This window comes from Siphateles boraxobius, unplaced genomic scaffold (genome assembly GCF_051911475.1).
Source record: "Siphateles boraxobius isolate OS27281-9 unplaced genomic scaffold, OSU_SipBor_1 16, whole genome shotgun sequence".
NCBI classification, from domain to species: Eukaryota; Metazoa; Chordata; class Actinopteri; order Cypriniformes; family Leuciscidae; genus Siphateles; species Siphateles boraxobius.
Genome location: NW_027508766.1, coordinates 4,035,244 through 4,053,376, shown reverse-complemented (window position 1 = coordinate 4,053,376; position 18,133 = coordinate 4,035,244). Strand labels below are relative to the sequence as shown.

Here is an 18,133-nt window from a genome sequence, read left to right as displayed (position 1 = left end):
TTACTAGCCATACTTGCAGTTATGTGGTGTTCCTGCGATGTATCCACTTACGTAGATGTTTGTGCTGTTGGGAGGCTTTTAAATTGGTGGATGAGAGGAACTTCTTATACCGTAAAAAAAAAGGGTGGTGCCAAACTATGGATAATATGTAGTTTGTGATTTTATTTCATTTTTAATATTTTTTGGATGGCCTCAGCAGAACCCATTCAATAAATTATTTACTTTTCTTCCCCCAAAAGCTTTTGTTTCATTAAAATTAGCCATATAAATCTATTAATTTACCACATCTATATGCTTTTTTTAAATAAAATTTGTAACTCAAATAATTTATATCACTGCTAATCATACATTACAGAAAATGATTACCAATGCAAAATTGCTCTAAAAGGCTGAAAAATTACATGAATTTTCAGAGAGCATTCAACACTTTAAATTATGCCTTCGAATCAGCTGTCATGGAGGATGGAGTTATGTCTGTAGTTGTTATGTCTGTCGTTCTAAAGAAAAGATTCTAACAAAAAGAATGTGGACACCACCATTCTAATTACCAGGTTTGGCTAATCCAGTAGTTGCAGTGAAAACATTTCTTGTCATATACAAGGACTAGAATTGTGTGCTTCCAGCTTTTTTGCTGCAGTTTTGAGAAGCTCCTTTTTCTGTTCCCAAAATCAAAATACAATACAAAATTTTAACTTTTAAGAGTCTGGTGTAGAATAACTTGGTCCGCACAAAGCCCAGATGTGAACCCCATAAAACACCTTTGGAACGAAAAAAAGCAGCTATTGATTAGGCAGTTCAAGATTAGTGCAGCATCCAATCATTCACTAAACTCACTGATGTGTTTGTCCCGTACCAGTGTTTACAGCTCTTGTAAGATGCAGTATCACATCTGCTAGGCTTACTGCGGTAGTCTCTGTTATCGGTGTTACACTGTGTTTGGCCGTACACCGATTATGTTACTTGGCCATCACGGCACCGCTCCCACTGTCATTTTGCTTTTTTTTTAATAGAAATAAAAAACATTAGTTCATTCAACAGCGTTTACAATTTTAAAATGAAAGCCTCTGCTCTGCACCATACAGCACGAGCTGCAGAGTCTCAGCACAGTGCAGCAGGAGTCTTGTCACTTGTCAGTCATCTCTCCTTACTCTCGTCATGTTATAAGATGATGGCAGAGGATTTGGTGTGCAACAGATCCTGAGCGTCATTGACACATATTTTATCTTGTAAGTTGTGCAGACAGTACTGCCGCTCCCTATACACAGAGTACACATGATCACAAATTAATTCAAACGCAATTTCAGTACCCCACATTTTGATGGTTAACGTGATTACACCAAGTACAACATGTTCCTGGATCAACATTCCAATCAACCAATCAGATTTGAGGGTTTGCAGTTTGTCAAGTTTAGGGCTTACAACCAGGGTTAGGTGCTTTAACATCACTGTTCTTCAACTTCTTTTTTTTTACATGAATGTTGTTCCAGGATCAACAAAATATTATATACCGGTGTGAAAATTTCCTCACCGTGACATCCCTAACATCTGCTCAAAGGCTTCATTAAGGTCCTGTACCATGACTCCTTGTATCATGCTAACATCTGCAGGACTTCTAGCCAAAAACACAATATTTTGTGCATTAGTAAATTCGGTAATGGTCCAACAGAAATAAATTAATCACATTATTGCATTAATTTATAGCCACTTTGGTTGTTAAACATTATATGATATTTCTAAACAATCTATTCTTTTATGAATTCCTTTAACTACACAGACACTGAAATGTTATAATAGCATCTTAATTTTGAATAACTCGTAAGGATTTGTTTTTAACGGTTCGGTGTAAATTGTGTACAGATTAAGAATTCAGCAATAACCTCCTTTTGTCTCTTTCTTTTTTTTTCTTCCTCTCTCATCTACTTCAGCTCAGAGAAAGAGCAGTTAGTTGAAGAGGAGGAGGATGACTTGAAGGAAGTGTTGGATCTGAGGAAGATTGCAGTACAGCTGCTACAACAAGAGCAACAGAACAGGTGATCTTTCTTTCATGCTAAATCACACATGGTCATGCAACCTTCAGAGCCCATCAAACACAAATGGGTAGATGACAAATAAGGGTGAAACAGCATTTTTTTTAAACAAAGTTCTAAATTGCTTGAGAATTGTATGAATTTGTAAAGTTCAAATACTGTTGTTTTTGAAACTGTTAGAGGTTTGCAATTTTTTTTTCCTCATTATGCAATTTATTAAGCTTTTCTCACAGCTCCAGGCAAAATATGTCCTGCGGTGTGACATGAAATTACTATTAAATTCAAATATTGAAATATTATTAATTCCAAATACAAATCAGGTATGTTTTAAGTTGAACAAGTATTCTTAAAGAATGATCATTAAAATTCTGCATATATTTTTTTTCACAGCTGTTTTTCGATTACATTCTTTGCTTGTCCCATCTATTACCACTCACTCCAGTGGAAATATTGTGTAAAATGAGAATTTTTTTTTGAAAATGTTTATTATTTTTTTATATAGCTATATTATGCAATGTTTTCAAATGCATGTAATTATTTAAGCTAGTTAACATAGTAAAAGTCGTTTAATTGTGTTTGAAGTGATGTCACACCACAGGACATCCCGTCATACCAAAGGACGAACAGAGACACTGTATGAACATTTATGGTGAAATTTATTGAATACTTTTGTAAAAAACAAATTAATTTGCATCTCTATTTGAACATTAATGAAAATGCAACACATCAGTACAATCTTATTACTTAGTGTATGAATTTGAACTAAAAACAAACATACTGAATAATTAACATTTTGAAGGCATCAAATCAGACCCAGTCATAAAGTCCACTCATTTCTATTTTTAACTTAAAAGACTAAACAAACGTCTTGTTTCTCAGGAGAAAGTCATTAAATTCACGCTTAAATAATTAAAAGCATGTTAAAATCATCAATTCAGCTCTTTGAACAAAGATTCCAATGAACAAGAGACATTTGACATTCTGTAGTTGTCACTAACAAATGATCAGACCCTGAACATTACAAGCTTTAGAGCCAATATTTACATTTACATTTACATTTATTGATTTAGCTGACGCTTTTATCCAAAGCGACTTACAATTGCTATATTTCAGAGGTCGCACGCCTCTGGAGCAACTAGGGGTTAAGTGTCTTGCTCAGGGACACATTGGTGTCTGACAGTGGATTCGAACCCATGTCTCTCACACCAGAGGCATGTGTCTTATCCACTGCGCCATCACCACCCCATATATACCACCCCAATATAAATAAAAAAGACTAACTGTAATATTAGGGCTGTCAATCGATTAAAAAAATCAAAACAAAGACTTGCATTAAAAAAATTGTATATATAAAGGGGCTGTTCTAGGGTTATTGTATATTGTGTATTTGGCACCATTAGCATTAAACATTGGAATATTATATATACACTACAATTAAATGTTGACATGTTACATCTCCAAGGTATAATTTTAACAAAGTAGATTTATCCCCAGAGATACAACTAAAAAAGTTCCTCAAAGCCTCTATAATTTATTTTTAACTACTGTATTTTGAAGAAATCTTTTAAGAAATTTGTCCTTTTAGGCTTCCAATGGTCAGCTGTATGTTGTATAAGGTAACAGTAGACTCATTTTAACTTTTTAAATAAGTTAGCAGGTTCAGATGATTGCTTCAAAGATTATTATAGTTCCTTAATTTACCAAAGTTTGTGGCATCATGTCGTAATAAAGGTTTTGCAAGAACTGTAAATTTGCAGATTTGTGTATATTCTACTTTGTTATCAGAGTTATGTCTGGAAAATATTCAGTGCTGGATTACAGCTGGATGCAACTAAAAGCCAAGAAATCTTCTAGTTCAGGGGTGTCAAACTCGGTTCCTGGAGGGCCAGAGCCCTATAGAGTTTAGTTCCAACCCTGCTTCAACACGCATACCTGTAGTTTTCAAATAAGCCTGAAGGATTTGCTGGAATAGGTGCGTTTAATTAGGATTGAAGCTAAACTCTATATGGCTGTGGGTTTTGCACCACTGAACTAGTTACTCTATTTTCTTCAGGGTTGTCTGCTGAACTAAAGGCTCCCCATTCATTTAAATGAGTGCTCTTTGTCACAAAATACATTAGTTGAATTCTATGCATTAAAGGCAGATTAACATGGGCTTTTAACTAAATTCCCACATCTAGCGCAGCCAGTAAAGTTATGCTAGGGGTCTCCAACCCTGCTCTTGGAGACTTCAGCTCCAACCCCAATCAAACCAGAGGTGTAAAGAGTACCTGAGAACCATACTTGAGGAAAAGTACAGCTACCTTATAGCAAAAAATTACTATTACAAGTTACAAGTCACCACTTCCAATACGATTTATGGCTTAAGCTAGTCCCAGACTAAAATTGTGCTGTTTTACCTGAAAGCAACTTGCACTGATATATCTTAAAATATGTCAGTGGAATTGTTTTGTCTCAAGATGCACCAGTAATGTTTTTTTATATAAGGCACTTATATAAAAGCTACTTAAATGCCCTAATTGTACTAAGCCCTAATCCTGGCTTAATCTAAGCACTGTCTGTGAAACTTAGAGTATCTGATTTTAACAGTAGGCCTACTTACGTATTTTACTTTGCTGAATGTAGGCTCAAAGATGCACTAGTCCTCAACACCTAAGAAACATACCAGTGAAAAACAGGAAACAGTTGATTTGTGAGGAGAGAAATTACATGTTTATTTTCTAAAATCAAAATATAACCGTCTCTACATTATTTTATTGATCCGTTATACTGAAAAGTTAAATGAAATAGTCAAAGCCTACTTGCAATGGACGTGCTGGTTTTGGTCTCATCAGCAGCTGCAGGCATGTCCTCATCTCATATATGAAACGCCTGCGGTTCACAACTACCTGCTGATGCACTCACATTCACGTAAAGTAGCCTTGTTGACAGGTCTGGGTGAGTCAGGGAAAAACGCACAAGATTTTGTAGCAGAAATAGACTGCTGTAGAAAAAGTTAGGTGCCATGCAAAATGTAACAAGTAATTGCATTACAAATGTATTGGAGAAAAGAGTACTACATTTTTGGACTACATTTTTGAATAAGTATAGGGTAAATGTCGCTAATATCTGTAATACTCCGGAAACTACAAAGTAGCCAAAAAGGTACTTTAGTACAGTAACTAATTACATTTATTCAAATATTATACACCACAGAATCAAACACACCTGAAGCAGCTAATCAAGGTGTTCATGGTTACTTGAAAATCACAGGCAAGGGTGGAACTGAGGTCTGCTGGAGACACATGGGTTATGCTTTTATAATTTGTGTTATTGAAATTAATTCTACTAAATGAAAACAGTAAATTGACGTCCCAATATAATAGATATATCTTTTGAAATGTGCTACTCCTCTGTTCTGTATTCACTTTTTCTTTCTTTTGAACCTCATCCTAATACGTTCTATAACTTTGCTCTCTTTCATTGTAAGTTATGTCTATGAGAGATTCACATATGAAAGCAAGATTTGACATTTCCAATTCGAAACTCTCATCCATGCATGCTGCATCTGAAGGAGAGAACGGCTGTCCGATGTAATTCAATAAGACACTCTATTTACTAACAAATGAACCATATTCCTCCTCCTCTTTCTCCTTCCTTCTCCTTCTCCATCCTTTCCATCTCCACCTAATCCTGGGATCTGATCGGTACACACATGACATTTGACTCTCAGGAGGCGGTCCCTAATTTGTAGGGCAGAGAGTCTAATTCACCGCAGAAGAGCAGCGGGGAGAGCTCACAGGTAGAAGGAGAGCTGTGTGTGTTTATATGTGTGTTTATTTCAAATGGTGGATATGTGTCATACTGTATCTGATATGAGGGTGTATGACACATTTCCAGTACAGCTGGTGTCTGCGTGTTGTGTGTTAGTAAGTACATACGTGCTTGTCCTGGCTTAATGATGTCTCAAAGTCAAGTGTTGCAATTTCAAGTGTGTTGTAAATGTTTCAAAATAGTTTTGCACGTTCTAAAATTGTTGATGTGCAGATGTAGAAACACTCTTCTTTTGAATTTGTCGGTTCATTTCACAAAAGAATAAATAGCATGCATTTTCAAAGATTGCTGTGAATCATAAGCTAATGTCCTTTACGGATCATTGGGCAGACATCATGAATTAAGAATGCTCAGAAGTGCGTTTAACCTAGAAAATCATTGCGCAACATGTTTATTTTTTACAATTCCTGATGATTTGATGTAGCAGCACCTCTCTACAAGACATTTTTGACGGATGAGCGGTGGTTCTTTTCTATTTTTCTTAATTGTCTAACCTGAAATTCAATCTGGCTGTTTTAACTAAGGTGCATTACCAAAAATTTGTTTGTCACCTGTGAGTGTGTTTTCGGGTCAGATTCCAGATTTTTTTTTATTTTCGGTTCAGAATACAAAAACTAATCTTTGCATGTTTTGAACTTGTGCAATAATAGTGGCTTTCACACTAATAGGGCAGTTCTAGGAACTTAAGGAGCTTTCGCTCTGGAGGAACCTTTTCATAGTTCCTAGAACTATTGGCGGAAGTTCCCGATTTCCGCTTGTTTGCACCACAGGAACTAGGAACTCCTTTTGGAGGAGTTTAATTTAGCTCCAACTTCAGAGCAGGGTCTAAACAGCAATATATGAACTATCCGTGACGTTAGTGTACGCTGATTGGCCGAACGCACGTGAAACACCAGCACCCGCCATTTTTAAAAAAGGCTTTTTATGATAAGGTTCCTCTGGTGGGAAAGCTCCTTTGCGACCAAGGTCTATAACAATTGCCTTTTTCATAGAGGGTGGATTTTAATGTTTACGTCAGTTTTGCTGTCAAGCATGTCTGCTTTTTTTTTTTTGGTATAAAAATACATTTGTTAAACACCACTACAGAGTAAAGTAAAACAAAGACTACATTCGTTCTCATATAGTGACACCAGCATTGAAATGTTTTTCTGCATCATTTGTAGTGTCAAAAGACAGAATGGTTATTCTTTTCTTGCAGGTTTCTCAGCCACTCAGGGAGCAGCACCAAACAGAGATCCCCATCTCAGACTGTCAGAAGGTATTCTGATGCACGCACAAACTCTTCCACACACATTCTGATTTCTTAAAAATATCTACTTTATTCACCTTTGTTTTCCAACGCTCAAGTTAGCTATTTCCTGTGAATGTGCGGGTTGTCTAATTCTTTAGCCGCTTTAGGTAAGTAACCAGAAGAATAACAAAGTACAGTAAAATTTGTGCTACAAACCAGTTTTTTTATGATTATAATATTAAATTAAAATAATATTCTAAAAAATACTAGTTTGTCACAAACTGTATAATGGACTTTTTAGACAGCTAAAATAACTGGAAGACACCGAAAACTTAAAACTTGAATAAAATTAACAAATATCATTACATTGCGTATTTATTAGCAGATAATGTATGGTTAATGTACTTTAGATATGTCATGGCACTTCATATATTTTCATTAAAACTTTACAATAAGCTCCCATATATTAACATTAGTTAATGCATAAGGTATCATGAAATAACTGAAAAATATCTACAATATTTTTACAGCATTTATTGATCTTGGTAAATTATAATTTATAAATGCTTTTTTTCACTGCAAATTAAAGTTAGGTAATGGTAGTTAAATTTAAGTATAAATTAATATTACCCAGATTAATAAATGCTGTAAAAAATATTGTCTGTTAAACTAATGTTAACATGCAACATATTGTAAAGTGGGTAACATTCGTTAATGCATTAGTTTTCATGAACTAACAATTACAATTTTTACAGTATTTATTCATTTTAATATCAAATAATAAACTGTTGTTCATTGTTAATTTGTGTTTATTGATATAGCATTAATGTTACAAATGTATATAGAAATGAACATTCCCCTGAAATATATTTTTGAAAAATTGTTCATGAAACAAATGTTAACGAATGGAACCTTATTTTAAGATGTTGTTCTTATGCGTTACCTTGTTTTTATTCTAACTGCTAATGATTTATAATGCTGTTATAAATTGTTACTAGTTGTACCAGACTATTCGGTATTCATAGAAACAAAGCATTTGCACAATTATTTTAAACGGTGAGCATTTGTAGGGGGGAGAATCCTCAGGGGGTTCAATCTCTGAGATCTCTTTGTTGATTGTGGAAACACCCTTAAAATAAAAAGAGAACTGAGAGGGAGGTGATAACAGGGTGGAGAAGCAATAAATTTGATAGTTGAACAGGTAGAGACATGAATGTATACACCTGGAATTATATGTATATTTTTTTCAGACCCAAGGCATTATTGTGTATTGGATCACTTGTGTCTTCTTTTATCATCTCCTAACAACATTTATTCTCAGATTTGATCCTTGGAATAACTGTTAAAGTTACAGATTTTGTTATATTCAGAACTGCAGTCTTAATCCTGAGGTCTGCATTAGTGAATCACACTATGACTGAAACATTGCACCAGGGCATCAGTTGGTCATACGAATGTGCCACAACTATACTGTTTCTCCAACAATTTTTGGAGGTCCTGTACAACAAATTATTTTTCTAGCGCATTCTCATTGTCAACCATTTCACCTCCAATCTGAAATTTGAAGGTCGACTGAGTAAGCTATTCAAGAAAAACTCTCACTCTGCAAACATATTCAACCAGAATTTTATTCAGCTATTTAATTTTCCCAAATGCAACCACCATCGATCACTAAAAGGGAGACCGAGATGTTAAAACTTAAAGGTAGGGTAGGCATTTTTTTTATAAACGCTTATTTTAATACTGGCTGAAACTCTCTCACATCCTGATAGCAATCAACAATAGAAGTGGTCTAAATATTAAAACAAAGTAAAAGTCAAATAGACAAAGACGAATAAAGTCTCAGGACCAAAAAAGGTCCAAATACGATGTTCTACCTGCCTGTTAACATATGCATTTCCATACCTCAGACATCAAACATCGTCAGCGCATTCCATAAGGCTATGCAGTGTTGTAGACAGTCACCGAGCGCCGCAAACAAACAGTTTTACAGTTCCTCTTGGAACTGCACGAGTGTGATTAAATGAAGAATAACAGTTATTTTGTGTAAAATGGAGATCGTGATTCTCCCACAATCCTGAAGAAAAACAAAACATCAGGCAACTAAGCAAAATAAGATGCAAACTAGAGGTTCTGACAAAATTGTCATTGCTTTAGTCTATTTAAAAGATTCATTTGAATGGAATAAAGAGTCAATGTCTCATTCATCAAAGCTTGCTTCGTTATTGGATGAATCAGTGTTTGTAAATACATCTTTCAAATGAATGATTCCATGACAACCACTTTTTTAAAACACTCACTTGTTGCCACTGAAGGGGTGGATTCTGGAATCCACTGCTGCTTCGATGTATATCTAATGAGTGATTATAATCAAGGTATTAATCAATATTTTTCCTTCTATAGATGAAACTATCTTCAGTAAAATGTTTATTTAATTTGAAACCTAAATTTAAAACTTTCTTTAATTTAAAAACTTGTCTTAAATTGACTGCACTTCTGGCTCCTGGTCTTAATTAATGATATCTGGTCCTTGGGTCTTTAACTGTAAAACTCCTAACACCACCTCCTGGCGTAACAATAAGAAATACAATACAAAAATGCTTTTTTAAAACATGATTTACTCTTATTTTGATCAATACCATGTTTATACCCAAACTAAAAACTTTTATCCCAGTGCACTTTTATGTTATTTACATACCCAGTTATTTAAATGTTTGTGTAACATAAATAAAAACAATGTGTGGGAAAACACTGCTGTTGCATACTGTATATTTACATGACGGTTGCTCTCTTCGGATCAGCGGCAGCGTGAACGCAGATTTGAATGTTGCAGTGTAATGATTGCACTTTCAGAGGTTAACCGAAGTCTTTGTTTTTAAACCGTTTCACATTGCAAGCGTCAGCGCGTGTTTTGTCACTACCCATATCAATGAATGAGAGCATCGGAAGTGTGACTGCCGACCCTATCACGGTGCGTGTCCACTGGTGCGGAGCAGAGCGAGCATTTTCAGATTCTTATGGAAGTTGAACTTTACGGTCACGCGTGAGCAAGAAGCTCAACTTCCATTGGAATGAATTGAAAACGCCTACTATGCTCCGCGCCAGTGGACACCCGTCATTCATTAAAGGAGAACTCCGGCGCAAAATTAACCTGGGGTGTAATAACACATCGGTACCGAGTCGACTGTTCTCTGGGATTTTTTTTCATGATAATCGAGTGTAGAGAGTTTTATCTCTAAAAACTGTTTAGCTTATAACGCTATGAGGCATATAATAAGTAAAAAGAGATCGCTAGTTAATACCAGTAACAAGGCTCAAAATAGCCCCACACTAACACGGTAGCTTAATGAGGGTCTATACATACAAACAGAAGCACTGTACAGACAGTTTAATCCCTCTTGGGTACCACGAAATAGTGACTGTGCACTTCCATTCTCAGAACGAGGCGTTATGATGCAAAGTCAGTGACGGACCTACGTCTGACGCGGGTTGGTCTGCGTCTGGACTGAAGAGAATACCTGTTTTGAATTATCCCCAGAAGCCAGCCAAGGTGAAGTGCCTGGAATAACTGTCCACGCGTCTAGAAAATGACACCGGCCGTATTACTTCTATGGCGGCTGTAGCCAGTTTGTAGATTGGAACAGTGGCACTCTTGTATTTTCCAATCGGGAGGCTAATATAGACACGGACTCCCTGCGAGTCCGTGCTGCTCGGGGCAGGGCGAGTGACACAGTGTTGAGTGTATGAGGAGGAAACGTCCCTTTGTGTGAAGGGTTATGTGCTCTTATTATGGAGTTCACACAAACGGCACACAAACATTGCAAATGTTTTCTCTCTTCCTTTTGGATGGTCCGTAGGACGAAGGCTTGGCAGCCGAGGACTGCGCTTTCCGTGGTCCTTGACGCTATATTACCGGTCCCGCCCACTGCCTACGGTGCAGATCTGGCTAAGGGCAGAGCCACAGCGGGCTGCTCAGCCGATCTTAAGCAGGACGAGGTGCTGACGAAGAGAGAGAGACCTCGACATGGGCTGGAAAGATGGGGCAATATTCGTGACTCATAGCCTTCATGCTTCTGCGCCTCAGAGAAATGCTCAGTAATTGACTCCACGGCCTCACCAAGGAGGCCGGAGGGAGTGTTTGGAGCCTTTCTTTTTTCAGTCAGATGAGCCATGAACTTGCACGGCTTGCACTGCAAGCTGAGATCCGCGCCCAGAGACGAACAGACGGGCACAGATGCACGGCGACGGTCTCCTTGACGGGGGGGCATGCGCACAGAGCGTCCCTATAGACGCACGCCGATTGTGGTGTAGACCACGACGTTACCATGTGCTCATGGACGTCGTGGGAGAGCGGAGTCCTCATCCTCGAAGCAGCCTGGCGATGGCTCGACTGGAGATACCAGACTTACTTCTTTTTTACCGGAGCATTTCGCATTGAGTCCAGCGAGTCCGGTGCGTGGCAACTGCAGAGGACTACGGCCCCAGGCCTCGACCCTGTAATAGCAAAAACCTTCTCCAGTACGCACCGGCAGTTTGGCGCAGTGCACGCATTTGGAGTCCAAGAAGGCTACCTCGGCGGGGGCCAGGCCCAGGCAGGCGGTGCAGTACTCGTAGGTGTGGGGCCAACTGAGAAAGTTGGATAACACCAGTGCAACCAGTGGAAAAGTTAGTCTGGAGCCCTGACCTCACAGCAAACATATTAAGGTTGATGTAGACCATTCATCTGCTGTAATTATGACACTATGAAAGAATTAGGATAGAGCCTCACATCACCCTCATCGTCCACAGACAGCAGATATATTAATGACCTGTCAACACATCAGGCCTCACACACAGTTGAGCATGCACACACATTCCCATATCTGTCCCCATATAAGTGTACACATTAGTATCGTAGAGCAATTGCCCCTAAGCCCCCATTTGTATGTTTTGGGGGTCCATGTCACTCAATGTTTCTGTTTTTCTTTACAGTGCATCACTAGATGAAGGAAGCAGCTCAGCCTCTGCCTTAAGTGGACAGGTACCAATATACATGTTTACAAGCACACACAGTCATACACGCCTGCATTGTATGCAATAATAGATGTAGCCGCATACTCATTGTGTCTCACCTTGTAAGAAATACTGGCTGGCTTTTCATTGGAAATTTTCACGGTGAATTATGAAAGATTATCATGTATTAAGTGTCAGTTCTTTGGCTACTTCTTAGTGTGAGATTGGCTTATTTTATTGTTTTATAGTAGCACTGACCGTGCGCCCATTCCATCATCCCTTTTATTCCCCAGCCATGTGTGTTCATTTATGTAATATTTTGACTGCTAAAGATGCATTCAGTGGTTCTTTAGCTAGTGTCAGCATCGCTGTTTTTCATGTTTAAGAATCAACACCACAATGGTGTTAGACGTTGCACTGCAGTCTATAGATGTCCATCAGCATGATTATTTCTAAGTTTGGTCACACATGTTCACTATTAACTAGGAGTTCCCTTTCGAGAGGTCTCTCCTATTGCGTAAGTAGCTTACGATATGGGAAAACTCCTTTTCTCGAGAATACTGAAGTCTTTATGTAAAACGCATTGCAGCTGCACAGCTGACAGCAATGAACGAAGGAAGCTCGGTCATTGGCTGTGCTGCGGCAACTTGCTCTGAATGCGCGACCAATGACCGCGCTTCGCGCCCGCGCGCATCGGAGCCCGTCGAGATGGGCATGGCCAAGAGCTATTTATTGGTCGCCCCGTCATGAGAGTTCTTTAGATTTAATCTCCTTCAGCAAACACCTTCTTCGCTGGATCCTCCGGATTATTGAAGCCTTCGCCGCCGTCGAAAAGCATACCAGGGGGATTGCTACGAGGACGTCGGCACCTTCAGCCGCCTTCGAACGCCATCCTAATGAGCCATCCGGCGTGCCCCACACGCAAGTATCTTTACATCTGTTCGCCCCGCGTCACTTGTAAAAGAGCAAATTTCTGAGGCGTTGTTTCAAATGCCTTCCTGCGCGTCGTGCAGAGACCTTCTCCCGGACGGGGATCGTCACATCATCTGCGCTCGCTGCCTGGGCCGGGACCACGCAGAAGCTGCTTTGACCAAGGGCGGATGCCCGGAATGTGATGACCTGGGTCTCTCCGCACTGCGGGCTCGCCTCGCCGCTTTCGCCGTGAGCGAGCCCATCGCCGCCACCCCTCTGTTTGAGCCGCGCAAGAAAAAGCGCCGCTCACAGAGGCTTCCTGAACCTGAGCTCAGTGACGTCACGCCGAGCCAGTCTCCGCGTGCTTCACCGCCGCTCTTGCCTTCCCCACCGCCGGTTCAGTTGACCCAGCCGGACCTACACCCCTCTAGCAGAGCGGTGGGCCTTGTGACTTTCGGCGCGTCCGAGGACGATGGGGGAATAGATGACAGCTTGTCCATCGACGCTGCATCGGACGACTGGCCGGGCTCCACTCTCGACCCCGCCCCGTCGACGCTAGCTAGAACGAGCGGGGGCTCCACCATGGATACCGAGATTATCCGTGTCCTCTCTAAAGCCGTGGAAGACCTCGGGCTCGATTGGTCTTCTCCCGAAGAACCAACCCGGAGCCGATTGGATAGACCGAAACACGGGTATATTCCTAAAGTGCTCACCACTCCCTTCAGAGCACAGGTTATCTCCCTAACTGCGCTGTCGTCTCCAGCAGACGAACACGACGCTAATCTACTCTGTCCCGTTAGGGCTCTCAGAGTGTATTTGGAGCGTTCTGCACTATTCAGACAGACAGAACAACTGTTTGTATGCTTTGGCGGCCGTACGAAAGGTTCTGCCGTTTCAAAGCAGAGAATCTCTCACTGGATAGTTGAGGCTATAGCACTGGCTTATGAAGCTAAGGGACTTCAATGCCCCTGGGGAGTCAAAGCACACTCCACCAGGAGTGTGGCTTCTTCCTGGGCATGGTCGAGCGGGATACCGATCGAGGATATTTGTGCGGCGGCAGGCTGGGCCTCACCGTCCACATTTATCAGGTTCTACAACCTACAGGTCCCGGCATTGCATTCCAATGTACTATCAGCATGATGCTAGTTGAACTACGAGTTCGTATCTAGATTATGTATGTGCTTGTGTCACACTGAGCTCCTTCTAGCCGCTCTGTATTTTTTCCCACATATAAAGCTCGCCTCTGCCGGCTAGTTGGATGATAACTTTGCTTTTCAGCTCAGGCACCTGCCTCTGGCTATCATAAGGCGAAGTTCAGCATGCACAGCGTTTTGCATGGTGTTCCCATAGCGTAAGCTACTTACGCAATAGGAGAGACCTCTCGAAAGGGAACGACTCGGTTACTCACGTAACCTCGGTTCCCTGAGAGGAGGGAACGAGTATTGCGTAAGCTGCCATGCTTGTGCTTGGTTAGTTCGCTTCAGTCGTTTTAACCTAAAGAACTCTCATGACGGGGCGCCCAATAAATAGCTCTTGGCCACGCCCATCTCGATGGGCTCTGACGCGCGCGGGCGCGAAGCGCGCTCATTGGTCGCGCATTCAGAGTCGCCCCGTCATTGGTTCGAGCAAGTTGCCGCAGCACAGCCAATGACCGAGCTTCCTTCGTTCATTGCTGTCAGCTGTGCAGCTGCAATGCGTTTTACATAAAGACTTCAGTATTCTCGAGAAAAGGAGTTTTCCCATAGCGTAAATTACTTACGCAATACTCGTTCCCTCCTCTCAGGGAACCGAGGTTACGTTAGTAACAGAGTCGTTTTCCCTCAATAAACTCCTAATTACTGCTTATTGATAGTAAGTAAGGTAGTTGTTGTAGTGGTTATGTTTAGGTATGGAGAGTTAAGGGTTCTAGAATATGGTCATGCAGAATAAGGAATAAATGATTCTCCCCCAACCAAAGCAGTGCAGAAAACGTAAAATAATCTGGGCCTGCTAATTTCATTATTGTGTCTGAGAATTCCATTCTTACTCATTCTGTTTTTTGTTGTTGTTGTTGTTTTTTGTGTGTGTATGTGTTCACTTATTTTTTAAGGAGACTGATCTCACTGATGAAGATGCGGCTTTCTCTGAGGTCACTCTTCCTTCATCACATTCCTCCTCCTCATTCATTTCTACCTTTACAGTAAAGGTTCTAATGTCCGAGGTTCTTGTTGTAATTTTACTCAGATTCGCACTACTGTTCAAAGGTTTGGGGTTGATATTTTTAAATAAGTTTATGCTTTTGTTCAGAAAGAATGTATTAAATTGATCAGTGACAGTAAAGACATTTATAATGCTAAACGTTTTTTTTAACGTTTTTTTTTTTGATTTTTTACTTTCAATTCACCAAAGAACCTTGAAAAATGTCTAATGGTTTCCATTCTAAGCAGCACAACTGTTTTCAACATTTATAATAATAATACATGTTTCTTGAGCAGCAAATCAGCATATTAGAATGATTTCTGAAGGATCATGTGACACTGAAGACTAGAGTAATGATGCTGAAAATTCAGCTTTGCCACCACAGGAATGAATTACATCTTAAAATATATTATTATATTAAATTGTAAAAATATTTCACAATATTACTGTGAGCATAAGGGACTTCTTTCAAAAACGTAAAAAAAATAAATAAAAAGTTACTGACACCAAACATTTGAACAGGAGTGTATATTTCATTAAATTTTTCTTTACATGATTTTGTTCCCCTATTCCTTACATTACAAGCTAAAGATTATGCAGTTAAAGTGTAACTCTATCATTTCATAAACACACTTTTGCTGGAAAACAATGGCATAAAATCTCAAACATTGCTAATTGGTTTGTAGTTTTCAACACATTCTTACTGATACTTTCATGCTTTTGATCATTTATGTCATTTTTGATATTCCAACAAAAACTCACCTTTGTTAGCCAACCACAAAACATTATCTGTGAATGTCAATGAATGTTTGATTGTCAGTGTCAGTGAAGGACTGTCCCAAAAAAGCAGGTTACAGTTTTGCCAACTGGTCTAAAACACTCTCAAACTGGCCTGAGGCCTCTTTTATGCATGTCATTCACTGTAATATTGTGATTTGTCCCTCAGCCTTCTTCCTCTTGCTCGTTTGATGGAAGTTTGAAATCAGAAAGCAGTGACTCAGAGCCAAGATGGCCAGAGGTTCCTCCTGTTCTCAACCAGAATGAGGATCGGAGAAGAAATAAATACCTGAGAAAAGACTACTTGAAGGTACACACCCAAGTACGCACATATTTGTTTTTTCTCAAACTCACACGTTTTCTTTTTCTCATGTACTGTATACTCATGCATCTCTCTCTCTCTCTCTCTCTCTCTCTCTCTCTCTCTCTCTCTCTCTCTCTCTCTCTCTCTCTCTCTCTCTCTCTCACACACACATTTTAACACTTCATGCCACTTGTTGAAAAATTCCTTGAATTGTTCAGTTTGGCAGTGTTGTTTTTTTTTTTTTTTGTGTGTGCGGTGTGCGGTGTTCTATCATATCACTTTTGATATGATAGAATCACAACTAGTTAGCATACCCCTAGTCTCAGTCCCTGGTATCTTGATATCTTGCCCCAGATGTTGTTAAAATGCCTGACTAATTCCTTTACTTCTGTCCTCATCTAAAACATGGCGATTCAGGATGTGAGAAGATTATTCTTTTGAGGTGCTTTAGAAACACTGCATTGTGAGTTTAGCATCAGTTCCTAGTCCTGTGCATATTGTTCAAATCTTGCCTTGTGATCTTGCTAATAATTAGCATGTAATTGTTATACAAAAGGGACAAAATTCTAGACCACTCTGTATTAAAATTGACTCGTTTTAATGTACCTTGCTGCTTTCACTTTGTATAGTCTCAGAGTTGCTTATATATTTATATATATATATATATATATATATATATATAAAAGAGATGCACAATTCAAGATCATTTTCTGGATATTTTATAGACAACTAAAAATAATGCAAGTTACCATTGGTTCTGACAAAATGATAATTGCTGGAGCCTATTTAATTTGAATTAATTATTTAAAAAAATAGGTTTGAATGAATGATTTATTGAAACACTCATAAAGACTTTAATTGTTTCATTAGGCTACTTGAGGAATGAGCTATTCTTTTGAATAAATGATTAAATGAAAATACATTTTTAACAGTTACTTGTCGCCACCTACTGGTGTAACAATATAATATAGGCCTACAATCTTTAGGCTATTTGAGCGTCTAGTTACTTATAGCGTCTAGTTACTTTTAGGCCTACTCTGTCGCTACTGTAGACATAAGTGTTTATATCTGAAATCTAAACTTTTATCCAAGTATATTATTCTATATTATATCCAATAATTTGAATGTTTTTTAGACAGAAATAAGGTTGAAAATACTTATATATATATATATATATATATAAATATATATATATATAGGCCTAAACAGGCACCGTATTATCAGCATTGAATCATCGACGGTGACGCATGCTTAAAGGATTAGTTCACTTTTAAAATAGCTTTTGCTGATAATTTACTCACCCCCATGTCATCCAAAATATCCATGTTTTTCTTTCTACAGTCGAAAAGAAATGAAGGTTTTTGATGAAAACATGCCAGGATTTTTCTTCATATAATGGACTTCATTGGGTACCAAACGGTCCAAGGTCCAAATGACAGTTTCAGTGCAGCTTCAAAGGGCTTTAAACGACACCAGACGATGTATAAGGGTCTTATCTAGTGAAACGATCGGTCATTTCAAAAATAAATAAAAAAGTTTAAGTTTTATAAGCACAAATGCTCGCCTTGCTCTGTTCTGTGATGCGCGTTCGTTTCCAGGTAATTGCGTATTACGTGACGTCACGAACACGCATCACAGAACAGAGCAAGCTGAAACTGTCATTTGGACCTTGAACCGTTTGGGGCCCATTGAAGTCCATTATATGAAGAAAAATCCTGGAAGGTTTTCATCAAAAACTTTTGACTGAAGAAAGAAAGACATGGACATCTTGGATGATTTGGGGGTGATTCAATTATCAGCAAAAGTTTTTTTAAAAGTGAACTAATCCTTTAAGGAAGTAAAATAATGACAAATGTTTTTGAAAGAAAAAAAGCTTGTTGAATTGCACTACTTGAAAAA

At 38.9% G+C, this 18,133-nt stretch overlaps 1 protein-coding gene across 2 annotated transcripts in view; it reads left to right on the top strand.

The window, feature by feature from the left end:
- lrch2 (leucine-rich repeats and calponin homology (CH) domain containing 2) overlaps positions 1-18,133 on the top strand; it is a 104,864-nt gene that overhangs the window by 62,975 nt on the left and 23,756 nt on the right. Inside the window, exons 11-16 of one of the 2 annotated variants that reach the window (XM_077231223.1) lie at positions 1,926-2,030; positions 5,740-5,808; positions 7,039-7,098; positions 12,043-12,091; positions 15,065-15,103; positions 16,100-16,240. In XM_077231223.1, the coding sequence (XP_077087338.1) occupies positions 1,926-2,030; positions 5,740-5,808; positions 7,039-7,098; positions 12,043-12,091; positions 15,065-15,103; positions 16,100-16,240 (463 nt within the window). The remainder of the gene's footprint in view (positions 1-1,925; positions 2,031-5,739; positions 5,809-7,038; positions 7,099-12,042; positions 12,092-15,064; positions 15,104-16,099; positions 16,241-18,133) is intronic. The other variant, XM_077231224.1, reaches the window with a different exon arrangement.